The 13,642-nt window shown below is 42.8% G+C and overlaps 1 protein-coding gene across 1 annotated transcript; it reads right to left on the reverse strand.

The window, feature by feature from the left end:
- Window positions 1-10,161: 10,161 nt before the first annotated feature.
- Window positions 10,162-12,028, reverse strand: LOC108038839 (vacuolar protein sorting-associated protein 41 homolog; the record flags this gene model as incomplete). The annotated part of the gene is given in 7 exon segments (XM_044459305.1): window positions 10,162-10,714; window positions 10,770-10,896; window positions 10,951-10,986; window positions 10,989-11,189; window positions 11,247-11,433; window positions 11,481-11,882; window positions 11,937-12,028. Coding segments are annotated over 7 exon segments (1,428 nt in total), but the record flags the coding sequence as incomplete, so codon positions are not given.
- Window positions 12,029-13,642: the final 1,614 nt, after the last annotated feature.

A 13,642-nucleotide genomic window follows, 5' to 3' on the forward strand; every position in this document is an offset into this window, starting at 1 on the left:
TGCTGGAAAAAGGATGTATCGAGCCGTCCACGAGTCCCTACAGCTCACCAATAGTCATGGTGAGGAAGAAGACTGGAAAGTGGAGGCTGTGTGTGGATTTCCGGCAAATAAACGCGAGGTCCGTAAAGGACGCATACCCAATGCCGATGATAAATTACATCCTGGACCAGCTGCGGGAGGCGAAGTACATCAGCAGTCTCGACTTGAAGGACGGTTACTGGCAGATTCCCTTGGAGGCAGACAGCAGGCAGTACACAGCGTTTACTGTACCAGGCCTGTTCCAATGGAAGGTGATGCCATTTGGCCTACACTCCGCGTCGGCAACATTCCAGCGGGCATTGGATCAGGTCATTGGACCAGAAATGATGCCGCACGCTTTCTCGTATCAGGACGACATTATCGTCATCGGACGAACGCTAGAAGAGCATATGGAAAACCTGAAGCAAGTGTTTAGGAGACTAAGGGCTGCCAACCTGAAAGTAAATGCGGAAAAATTCAAGTTTTTTAGAAAGGAACTGCAATACTTGGGGCATCGCATAACAGACCAAGGCATTGGAACAGACCCAGAAAAAGTATCGGCAATTGCCGACGTTAAGGAGTTGCGACAATACTTGGGAGTGGCATTGTGGTACAGGCGTTTTGTGCCAGATTTTGCAACGTTGGTGCATCCATTGAATAGCCTGCTCCGAAAAAGCACAAAATGGGAGTGGACAGAGAACCATCAACAGGCGATTGAAGCTGTCAAGGCCAGGCTAATCGCAGACCCAATCTTACCATGCCCAGATTTCACAAAGACGTTTGTGCTGCAGACCGACGCCAGCGACTACGGGCTCGGTGCCATTCTCACACAGAATTTCGAACAAGGCAAGAGGGTGATCTCGTATTCCAGTAGGTCCCTGAATGGATCGGAAAGAAATTTCTCAGCAACTGATAAATGCCTGGCAATTGTGTGGACCACACGCAAGTTAAGGCCATACTTGGAGAGCTACCACTTCAAAGTGATTACGGATCACATGGCACTGAAGTGGTTGAATAGCATCGAGAGCCCAACCGGAAGAATTGCACAATGGGCGCTGGAACTGCAGCAATATGACTTATAAATCGCGTACATGACGGAAGCGGACCAGCTATATCGACACATACCGCACAGAGTGGGCAACGAGGATGTCATATCATGGAAGCTGTGCGTGCCAACGGAGAACCACAACTCACCGACAGCTGGCCACATGGGCAGTCGGAAGACAATTGCCAGAGTCGCAGCAAGATACCATTGGCCGGGAATGCACCGCGACATAAGGAAATATGTGCAAAACTGCGAGAGCTGCCTACGGTATAAGCCAAGCCAACTGCAGGCGGCCGGGAAAATGCTGACCCAAGTACCGGAAGAGCCGTAGGCCACTGTATGCGCAGATTTCGTCGGACCACTGCCCCGCTCCAAACACGGGAATTCTATGCTACTAGTGCTGGTAGATAAGTTATCCAAGTGGATCGAAATGGTGCCAATGCGCAGGGCAACGACGGAAACTCTGGAAAAGACTTGGGACGAAAAGTGGCCGAAATTGCAGTTGGCCGTGAATACGAGCGTGGCTGAATCCACGGGATATTCGCCCGCCTTTATTACGCAAGGAAGAGAGCCTAGGTTACCCAGCGCACTGTACGACGAAGGAACAATCGGCACAGGAAGGCAAACTCAAACTCCGGCCGAGAACGCACAGAAGCTGAAAGAAATCTTTGAGCTGGTAAGGCGAAATATGGAAAGTCAGCTCAGGATCAGGCACGCCACTACAATCTCCGTAGACGTCCATGGAAACCGAACATCAGTGACACAGTCTGGGCTAAGGAACACCATCTGTTCAAGGCTGCAGAAGGATTCGCCGCAAAATTGGCACCAAAGTACGAAGGGCCGTTTAAGAGAATGAATTTTAATTCGCCGGTGATATGCAAATTGCGGCATGAAAATTCTTGCAAAGAAAAAACCGCCCACATTAGCCAATTAAAACAACAATGCATTGGTGGCCAGAACCGAGGATCAAAGTCGGACTTAGCCAGGGCGCACTGTAAATCCAAAGAGAGGGAGAGGACGATACGCAGTATCGAACGCACACAGATGCGTTAGGAGCGCGAGAACGGGAGAGGGAGGGTCATAGGATGCGGATACAGTTACCAGGTAACGCACACCAAAGAGAGGACCCGTTGGAGCCCCGTAGCAAGGGAGAGTCCGGAGGGCCCCAGCCGGATACGGGCGGATCCGCTTAGGCGACGCAGCGCCATCTGGCCGCCCGGAGGAGCTGAGGCGGATATTCGCAGCACGGGCGGACGTGGTGCGAAAAGTGTTCGCGCATCGGGCAGTGGCACGGGCAGCCGCCGCAGCCAGAGAGTGACAAAAGCGGCTGGATGAGGCCGAGGCCGAAGAGGCGGCAATATATGCACAGCCGGGACCTCCGTAGCAGCCGCCGCCGCTGTCGCAGCCACCGCCACCACCGTCGCCGCCGCTGTCGCAGCCACCGCCGCCGCTGTCGAAGCCACCGCCGCCGCTGTCGCAGCCACCGCCGCCGCTGTCGCAGCCACCGTCGCCGCTGTCGCAGCCACCGCCGCCACTGTCGCAGCCACCACCACCACCGTCGCCGCCGCAGGCAGCACCACCGCCACCGCCGTCGCCACCGCAGGAAGCACCACCGCCACCGCCACCACCGTCGCCGCTACAGGCAGAAACACCGCCACCGCCATCCCAGGCATGTCGTCAAGGAGCGGAGACGCCACCGCCTCCGCAATGGGTGACAACCCCATCACCGCGGCCAGCAAAACGGCTCGGCGGAGAGCCGGAGGTCTGGGAGAAGGGGCCCTGGGTGTGCCCGTCACCTGGAGAGCCAGCCGCACGGCCGCCCAAATACGCCAGGCTGTCGTGGTGTGCGGAGCCGCGGTTCCCACCAGCAAGGCCGTCAATAAGTCGACAACAGTCGGCGGATAGCAGCGGCTGGGAGGAGGTGGCCGAGGAAGGGTGGCCGCCCAGGGTGGCAGCCGAAGCCAACAGGCAGCTGAGGAGAGCCCGGAGCAACCGCTGGGCCAAACTGCTGGTAGTAAGTGGCGCCCGGGTGGCGCCCGGGTGGCGGGCGGGGTGGTGAGGGTCCTGAAGGCCAATATAAGGCATCCAAGGTTTGAAACCGAAAAATCTTTGTTTATTTACATTTGGGAGTAAGGAAGTTGCCGGACATGGGCAATAGGGACGGGGGCGCCGAGTCAGGCGGTCGATCGATAGTTGCGATCGATGGGTAGCACAACAAAAAGGCAGCGACGATGGAAACACTGGAACCCACAATCGATAAACGCGATCGTGGTGAGATTCCAGGGAGTTGCCGTACCGAGGGAAAACGAAATGGTGACTTTTAGTTTGGGGAAATGTCTGGGCGGGAAAATTCGAATTCCACGCAGGGAACTGGGAACTGTCTGGGAGCTGGGAACTGGGAACTGTCTAGGGAACTGGGAACTGTCTGGGAAACGGGGAACTGTCTGGGGAACAGGGAAACAGTCTGGGGAAATAATCTTTCAAGGAGCTGCATGGAAAAGTCTTTTTGGGAAAAAGTCGCGGGAAAGTTCAAATCTTTCAAGGAGCTGTACGAGTAAAGTCTTTTAGGAAAACAGTCTGGGGAAAGGTTAAGTCTTCCGGGGAACTGTCTGGGGAACATCTAATACGCATGTTAGGCGAGGAATTCGAGTAGTCTAAACATTAAGGGCGGGGAAAGTCACCACTTTCATTACGTTTCCGAAGGAAGGGGGAAATGTGAGGAGTCATAAACTCCCCAAAATCCACATGCAGGAGATCGGCCTAGCAACAGCGGAGGAGGCGAGAAAGCCGGAGAAATGAAGGGCATCTAGGTCAAACGGGAACATTCGGACCTTGGACCCTCATATGGCAAGGGCAACGAGGCAACGAGACTTCGGACCCGCCTAAAGAGGACACACCGTGAATTAACGGTACCTCAGCGGACCTTGGACCCGAGGGAAATAACGGCACCTACATCGCCTATAAAAGGACGGCGCAAGCGCAGCTCGGGACAATACGAGTGCGAGAATCAGGGCGAGTGCGTGAACGCGGAATAAGTACAAATCGAAACCGAAGTGCCCAAGGATCAAGATCACAAAGTCGAGAAGCCGAACGACGACAAGTCTACAAGGCTGAGGCCACAACGCTGAGATCCAACGGTGCTGAAATCAAACTTAGGGAGTCCTTGCGCGGTGTCAGGCGATAAAGGTGGCTAGGCGATAAGGGAGAACTTTGTTCTACCTGCTAGGCGATACACCTTGCCGACAAAGTCCAGGCTGAACTCCGGAAGCCAGGCGATAAAGGTGGCTAGGCGCATAACATTCAGGGTTTCGGTGGAGCCGTCCCGATCTCAGTCACCCGGAGCAGCAACCCGAAGCAACGCAGTAGCAGGCCAGGAGCAGCACACCAAGAGCACACCAGAAGACAGCAATAAGGCTATATTTTAGAGAATCAATAAACCAGCACCAACCTAATCATTTCTGGCGTTATCCTTTGGTCACGGGCAGTCACTTAGAAACTAAAGAATTAGGTCGTTACAATATTTAAGGAAAATAATGTCTTACTAAACGATTCAAAATGTGTTTGGAAAACGAATCGTTTTAAATTTTTAGGCCACATTTTATCTGACAAGGGAATTAATGTTGATCCGGAGAAAGTGACGACCATCACGTCTTTTCGAAATCCGAAAAATAAGGAGGAGACCAGAAGCTTCCTTGGACTCGTCAGTTATGTCGGAAAGTTTATCCCGGACTTGGCCGATCGCACTAAGCCACTACGACAGTTGTTAAGGAAAGAAAGTAAATTTGTTTGGGGCCCTAAAGAGAAAGCAGCGTTCGATGATTTAAAAATTAGATTGGCCGAAATACCCAGACTCTCGTATTTCAACGTAAACCACCGAACACGTCTGATTGCCGATGCCATCCCTGTTGCACTAGGCGCGGTTCTGCTCCAGTTCACAGATAACAATGAACCATTAATAATTTCCTTTGCAAGCAGGAGTTTGTCTGATGTGGAGAAGCGGTACTCGCAAACAGAAAAGGAAAGCTTGGCATTAGTATGGGCGGTGGAAAAGTTCTATTACTACTTAGCAGGATTGGAGTTTGAATCAGTTACCGACCACAAGCCACTCGAGACTATATTTAAGCCGTCATCAAAACCACCAGCTATCAACACCCATATCATCTCGCGAGAGCCCTCACGCGAGTTTCCAGCAACGACCTTCCAATCCAGCGCTAATTATTAGGACAGTCTCTATTCAGTTAAAATTAAACTGTTAGATAATGTATTATTTTAAGATTTGCAACCTTATTGTTAGGCACATTAAGAGAAGATCCAAAAAAAAAAAAACAAGCTTTAAAAAAAAAAAAAAAAAAAAAACGGTTCATATTTATTAAAAACATTAAAAGTCAATTACAACATAAAAAAGGTAAAAGATAATGACCAACAAAGGAAGAGTCTAGGTGTTAATTTTATTTTTATGAGTAATTCAAGAATGTTTTGCCTGTTTTCAATTAAGTCTAAATTATAAAAGTTAAATTACTCAGAGCGCATACATTAAAATTACTGTCCTACTTACCCACTATGCCTTACAAGACTTTCTACACAGTCCATGGTGCTCGGCAGATTCAATACTGAGCAAATTTCATAAATTGTTGTCATCGTGTTCCTTGCAGAAGTCTATAGCCATTTCTGTGTCATTCATCTGCGAAATTTTAACGCTATATTATAGTAATTTTTCAGTTTTAGTTTTCCCGCGCTATAAGTAATCATATTTAGGGCCTCGACCGCTTCTAATCCGCCCATGCACCTGGCAAGTCGACCATTTTCGGATAGAAGCCTTACCGTTTACCGGTGGCTAATGCCACCTGAATGAAATAGTCCTTTGAACACCTAAAAAGGACAAAAGTTTCTTCCGATCACATTTGGTATTGAAACATGTTTATGGAGTCCACTTTCAAGAAGGAGTCCAGATACTGCAAATAAAACAAGAGAGAACGCTATAGTCGGGTGCCCCGACTATCGAAAACCCGTTACTCAGGTAAAGGGAGTGCGAGGGAGATGGAGATAGAAACTTTGATCACGCATAACTTTTTAACGAATGGTCCGATTTGAAAAATTTCTTCTACATTTCAATAGGTATTGATAAACACAATAAATCTGCATTTTTACTTTTCCGAAATATTTAAATTTTTAAAATCGTATTTAAGCGATTGTGGGCGTTAAACCTGGCGTGGCACCTTTTTGAAACAAACTTGCGCTGCGTGGGAACTCCTAGAATCTGCATGCAAAATACTAATCTTCTAGCTTTTATAGTTTCCGAGATCTCAGCGTTCATACGGACGGACAGACAGACGGAACGACGGACATGGCTATATCGACTCGGCTAGTGACCCTGATCAAGAATATATATACTTTATAGGGTCGGAAACGCTTCCTTCTAGCTGTTACATACTTTTGCACGAATACAATATACCCTTTTACTCTACGAGTAACGGGTATAATTATATTTAAACCAATATTAAACCAAGCCAAGCGGTTATATGAGCCGATTACCCAGTATAGATACTCTTTACTGTGTTCCAGATGATGAACAACCAATTCTGATTTGATTTTTTTCTTGTCTAATAATATTTGAAATGCGCGTTCACAGTCTAATTGAAGTGGAATAATTATTTTTTAAAATAACACCGTAAAGCTAATAACGTTTTATTAACTCGGAGACGTTCTTGTTGTGCAACCTTCAAAAATTGTGTCAATCAGCAAATTAGTACTCACTTTAGATACATGCGAAGGTTATCGTGAATAGCAGAATAGAAAAGAATTACAGCGAAGCAGTTGTAAAGATAAGATGAGATTCAGAAAGCCGATTACATAGAATTTAAGAAACTCGTAAACTTGAGGATCGAGTTTTGAAATGTCGGATATCGGCAGATAGGCGCTAATGGATCTTAACTGCACTTCTCAAACAAAAAATATTAAACTTAATTTAAAATTTGTGCCTTTTATCGATAAACATGGGTACTTATCATTCAGACCTCAAACAGCAAAAATATATAATTATACTAATTATACACTATTATACATGTCCATCCATACTAAAAGAGAGCCGAAATGTCCTATGACTTATACCTAACATTTTTTTTTGAGATAGACGTTTTTTTGAAAATGACGGCTAATTTTTTTTTTCGGGCGGAGTCCCACTGTCCGTTTACCCGCCCAACCGACCGAGGGGCGCAGCCTTGTATCGTGCGGCACGATTTGCGAGAAGATAGACGCGAGATAAGAAAATTTAGGTAGGTCCGGGAAAAAAAGTAATAGTAATATCAATTTTGCGCCAATGAAGCAAGTATTACTCGTTTTCGGAGCGGCAGAAAGTCAAGATTTGAGATTACAGGAAAAAGTATATTATAGTCAGAACATAATACTCTGAAAGGCTCATGCAAGGCATAGTTAGATCTACAATGATTTAAAATCAGGGGAATATAATTTCTAGTTAATCTACTTGGCACAGAAAAGATTAGCCGACTTACCAAGTCGGGGCAGTCAATATCACCATGTTTAAGGTTATAAATAAATCGTTCTACGGTTGGCTAGGGAGGGTAAATTAATCAACAGAAGTCTACTAGAATAAGAAGGTAAGTTAAGATTTGAATGCCAGTTTAGGCGCCGTAAAGCAAAAAGAAGTAAGTTTATTGTACAGATTCAATACGACCAATATGTATTCCGTATTGTGGACTCCAGACTGGAGACCCATACTCCAGAATCGGACGGACTAGCGAAATAAATAAAGTTTTAGTCAAATAAGGATCATCGAATTCTTTTGACCACCTTTTAATAAATCCAAGCACTCCTCCGGCTTTATTAACCATAGACGAAATGTGATTAGAAAATTTTAGTTTAGGGTCCAAGAGAACGCCAAGATCGTTTACAAGAGTTATTCTATCCAAAGAGCTGCCACTTAACGTGTAAGTCGCGTATATCGGATTGGCCAGATAAAAAGTCATCAGCTTGCACTTGGAGCCGTTTAAATTTAGTAAATTATCTCGGCACCAGTTTTGAAAATTATCTAGATCGGATTGCAAGTCTAAATGGCAGGAAATGTCCTTATACTGCAGGCACAGCTTAACATCATCTGCGTACATAAGTACGCGAGAATGACTTATAATTGAGGGAAGATCGTTAATAAATAATGTAAAAAGTAACGGACCCAGAAGGCTCCCTTGTGGGACACCGGAGGTAACACGGAGAATTTCAGAAATTGAATTTTTAAAAAGGACCCTTTGTGACCTGCCATTTAGATAACTTGAAATCCATTTAAGCAGATCAACTGGAAAACCTAAAAGGTCAAGTTTATGAATAAGAAGTAAGTGATTTACAGAGTCAAATGCTTTACTAAAATCAGTGTAAATGACATCTGTTTGAAAACTACTATTGAAGCCCTTTACAATGTGGATTGTGGATCTACGTTTAATAAATCCGTGTTGAAACGGAGAAATGATTGATTTACAAAGGTGCTGCAAATGAGGAGTAATGATTTTTTTAAAACTTAGAAATACCTCTGTAGTTACAGGTTTCTAACTTGTTACCTTTTTTGAAAAGAGGAATAACAAAAGATTCCTTTCAAATATTTGGGAATTGGGAAGTTTCTAGAGATAAGGTAAGCAACTTGTGAAGAGGTTTGCACAGGGCCTTAGCGCGATACCTAAGCACGGACCCTGAAATGGAGGAGGTTAGAAGTCAGTTTTTTGAAATTGGTACACTGGTTTGGCCTCGACTAGGAAGTTTGACTCCCACGGGACACTTCTTTTTTATCTTAGCCTCGAACTCTTTTACAACCATATTATCCGGCCAAAAGTCGCCAAAGCTACAAAGAGCTCGTTAGGGACAATTATCTTGAAAGATGAAATGTCTCTAGCATAAGAAAACTTAAACTTTTCCACCTTTACACTATTACAATCGGCTTTAGTTTTTGTCATCCAGAAGATGTTTGATTAGAGAAACCGAGAAACGAAAATTTGTTTCTTTAGTAGAAACACTGAAAGGAATTTTGCTCGGCGAAAACTAGCAACTCCGAAACAGCTAATTAGCCCCATCAGACCGTCTTTAGTTTGGCGCATGAACGATTTCATCCCGTTCGCAACCTCAACACAAGCATCACAACAGAACTGCAAATTAGGCCCCTTTGAAAAGTCATCACTTGTCCGGCCAGTGAAACCGGAGCACTTGGTGTGCACCATGTTTTCACACAGCCAGCAAGTCATATTAGACTGGTCAGCCCTGATTACGAGGCAGCATTTTTTGCAAAAGCAGGCTAAATTATTGTTACTCATTTTACCTATTAAAACCACTGTACCAAGAAAACGAATTGAAATTTGTAAGCGAGCAGTTATTAGTACCGCAAGAGCGCAGAAACTGCACGCTTAGAACTTTCAAAACAAAGAGAGCGAGAGAGCGGGAGCGTAATTTAGTTCAAGTGCATGCAAAAGCAACACTAAAAACAGCACTAAGACTTACGACAAACAACGCACAAAAAGAGAAACGACGGGGTTACAAGAAAAGAAAACACAGAACAGAATTACGAAATTAAAACAATTTTTATTATTATTATGTGCACAAAGATTCAAAGTTCACTCGCGAAGCGAACGGAATTTAAATGTAAATTTCAAGATCTGATTGAAAATTGTTTTAATACAACCCACCGATGGGATTAAACAAAAACAAAATACAAAAACAGAGCGCAGAAAAAACACACGACCGTTCACTTTGAAAGTCAAAGACGATAATGGTAGATATGACCACATTTATATTCGATTATGCAATTGAACCCATTATTTTTCATTAGTACCGGACGATAGCACAGTAAGCATAGTTGTTTGCAGGATTCCAGCTGAATTTACTCCTGTATACTGTAGTGCCAAACTTGAAAAATTACAAACTTAAAAATTAAACTTAATCTATTTTAAACTTAATTTAAAATAGAACACAAACGAATTTTTCGTCAGTTGTGCCTTTAGTCGATAAACATGGGTATATATCATTCAGACCTCGAACATCAAAAACATATACCTATACCATAAATGCCCATCCATAATAAAGGAGAGTTGAAATGACAAAGCAAATAAAAAATTGATCTTTTTGTATATTATGACTTATACTTCACTTGTTTTTTGAGATATGCGCTTTATTGTTGATTTATATTAGGGTGGATATTTATTAAGAACGTTAAAGTCAATTACAACATAGACAAACCAACAAAGAAACAGCCAACAGTGTGGATGTCGCTAAAAACCTATTCCTTCTCAGTTGGATCAACAGACCTCATTCTACACTCACTGCAGTGTCTATCGGAAATGACAGCTTCTATGCAGGGCTCATGGTAGATATGACCGCATTTAAATCCGATTATGCAATTGAACCCACTATTTTTCATTAGTACTGGACGATAGCACAGTAAGCATAGTTGTTCGCAGGATACTTGCTGTCCACGTCGCTGTAGAGCCACTACCTCCGAATGGGTATCAAAGTAGTCCTCCAGCTGAATTTGTTGGGCGGCGAAGGATATTTCCTCCTGTATACTGTAGTGCCAAAGCATTTTTATGAGAGATTTCCGCAGGTTTGGAATAATCTGACCTGTTCTAATCCTACTAACGACTACCTCAGGATTTACATAGTCTAAATTAGGAAAGTAAATTACTCAGAAAACTTTAAAAATTACAAGTCTACTTACCTACTATACCGTCCAGTACTTTGGATACAGTCTCGGGTTGCTTGGCAGATTCATTAATGAGCAGATTCCATAGATCATTGTCATCATGTTCCTTGCAGAAGTCTATCGCCATTTCTATGTCATTCATCTGCGAAATTTGAACGCTATATTATAGTCATTTTATCAGTTTAAGTTTTCCCACGCTATGAATAATGATATTTAGGGCTTCGGCCGATTCCACTCGCCCATGCACCCTAGCAAGTAGACCATCTCCGGATAGAATCCTTCCCGTTTACAAATGGCTAATGCATCCTGAATGACATAGTCCTTTGAACGCCTAAGAAATGGCAAAAGTTTCTTCCTATCATACTTTGCATACAAGGACACAAGCTTATTTTGAAACATATTTCTGGAGTCCACTTTTATCAAAGAGTCCAGATACTGCAAAATAAAAAATTATATTTAAATCATTTTTAAGGTGTTATATGAGCCGATTACCCAGTACAGGTACTCTTTACTGTGTTCCAGCTGATGAACAACCAATTCTGATTTGATCTTGTCCTTGTCTAATAATATTTCAAATGCACGTTCACGGTCCAATTGAATGAGTGGAATGATTAATTTTGAAATAACATCGTAAAGCTGATAACGTTTTATTAATTTAAAGACGTCCTTGTTCTGCAACCTTCAAAAATTGTGTCAATCAGTTTTGTTAGCGATTTTAGTACTCACTTTAGATACATGCGGAGGGCGCTTTCGTAATCACCCTGATAAGAATAGAAAAGGGCGAGGGATTCGAGCATCTGTTTGGCATGCTGCTTGCGAAAGTTATCGTGAATTGCGTTTATTACTGCTAGTCCGTCATAAAGATGAGATGGCCACTCTTTGATAAGATTCAGAAAGCCGTTCACATCGAATTTTAGAAACTCGTACAAAACCATCTCGTACACATGGGCATCGAGTTTGCAATCGTCGGATGTCGGCAAATAGGCGCTGACGGATCGTAACTGCTGACACTTCACAAACTTGAAAACTTCTTCTTCCCAAAGGATTTTGTTATTGCCCAGCATCTGCAGGCAAAGTTTTGCGGCGTCCTCATACTGTTTCAGTGTCAGTAAATGGTTAATGTAAAGTCTGTGAAGTTACATGAAAATATTTATATAGTAAGCAACTTTATCTAAAATTTACCTGGCCACTGAAAGAACGGACACGCTACCGCCATGCGTGGCTATCAGTTCCATTGCTTCCTCGAATTTACTATATAAATTAAAATAAATTAGATACAAATTTTATCTTTGTCCAGCTAGAGACGTTCGCAATCGTATTTTTGTGTCAAAATATCATGTTTAAAAACGACGCCGATTGGACGTCGATATCCTTTAGCCGCAATGATGGCGTCAAATGTTTTTGAGTCTCCTTTTGTAATTAATTTTTATCGATGTTTTTGAGGGAAACATTTTGTCAATATCAGAAGCCTACATAAATAAAAGTATAATTGTATATAATGTATTATTTTCAGTTTATTCGCGCAGTAAAAGCGTCGAAATCTCTCGTATAAAGGGGTTCATCAGAACAAAAGTTCTATTTATATTTATATTTATTTATATATATGTAGTGACAAATCCACAGTATCAAAAGACTTTTTCTCTCACCCTGCTTATCTATAAACACATAGCATGTAACCACATTCTTACGATAAGTCACTTGAGCCACCCTTGCAACAAGAACCCAAAATCGAAATCCAAAAGTAAGAAAACTCCACTCAATTGAAACCGAAAGTGCTCTCATAACCTTTCTAAAGCTCAATACCCAGAAAGCTCGAGAACAAGGTTTGATCGTCAGAAAAGTAAGATCAATAAGTGAAGTTCAGTTTGAGACCTTATAATAATAGATCGGCTAACAAAGTTTGTAAACAATACCATTTTGACGATATCTTTATATAAAAAAGCATTTAAATTTTCCCAATTGACTTTACCTATATTTTTGAGCAATACAATACTTTTATTTTTATTTATTTAGACATAACACAGCTAGATAGTTTTAGGAGATCGGTCGGTAGTTCTTATGTATTAGCTTTTGGTATTGGGACAATCTTAGCTGTTATTCAGCGATCTATAAAAGTATGTAGTGTGCATACATACAGAGTACACACTGTACCATCGGCAACAATGTTAGCCAAATCTGCTGGATCAGCACTCTTCAAGTGCAAATGTAATTTGACCACACACGCCTTCAGCGAGTGATAAGTCGCGCCAACTTATCCCACAGCTTGGCGACTGCGACAAATATACCCATGTATGCACATAACATTCCATTCCCTTCTCTGGGCACCGCTCTCAGAGATAAACATAAGCTAACATATAAGGCGGTTGCGTCGCTGCCGGCTTGACCAACATAGAGCTAAGCCAAGTAAAGAATATAGGCCGGCAGTCTAGAGACGACGGCAAAGCAATGGAGTACCAAATAAAAGTATTGATAAATTCAAATAAAACCAGTGCGTTTTTATTAGAACTAAAATACTGTGAACCAATAAGTTGATAACATAACATGGAGACCGTGACATGAATTTATGTTAAACAATACACAAATAAAAAACAAAGTGATGCAAAATAAACAAAAAAAAAATTATTATAGATAAAAACAAAGTAGTAAATATATTAAATATTAAATACGAATATATGTTTAAAAAATTAATATTTTCAAAAAAAAAAAAATAAATAAAAATGTAAAATAAGTAACCATCATGGCCGATCGCACTAAGCCACTACGACAGTTGTTAAGGAAAGAAAGTAAATTTGTTTGGGGCCCTAAAGAGAAAGCAGCGTTCGATGATTTAAAAATTAGATTGGCCGAAATACCCAGACTCTCGTATTTCAACGTAAACCACCGAACAC

Source organism: Drosophila rhopaloa, unplaced genomic scaffold (assembly GCF_018152115.1).
Source record: "Drosophila rhopaloa isolate 14029-0021.01 unplaced genomic scaffold, ASM1815211v1 contig_190, whole genome shotgun sequence".
Taxonomy (NCBI): domain Eukaryota; kingdom Metazoa; phylum Arthropoda; class Insecta; order Diptera; family Drosophilidae; genus Drosophila; species Drosophila rhopaloa.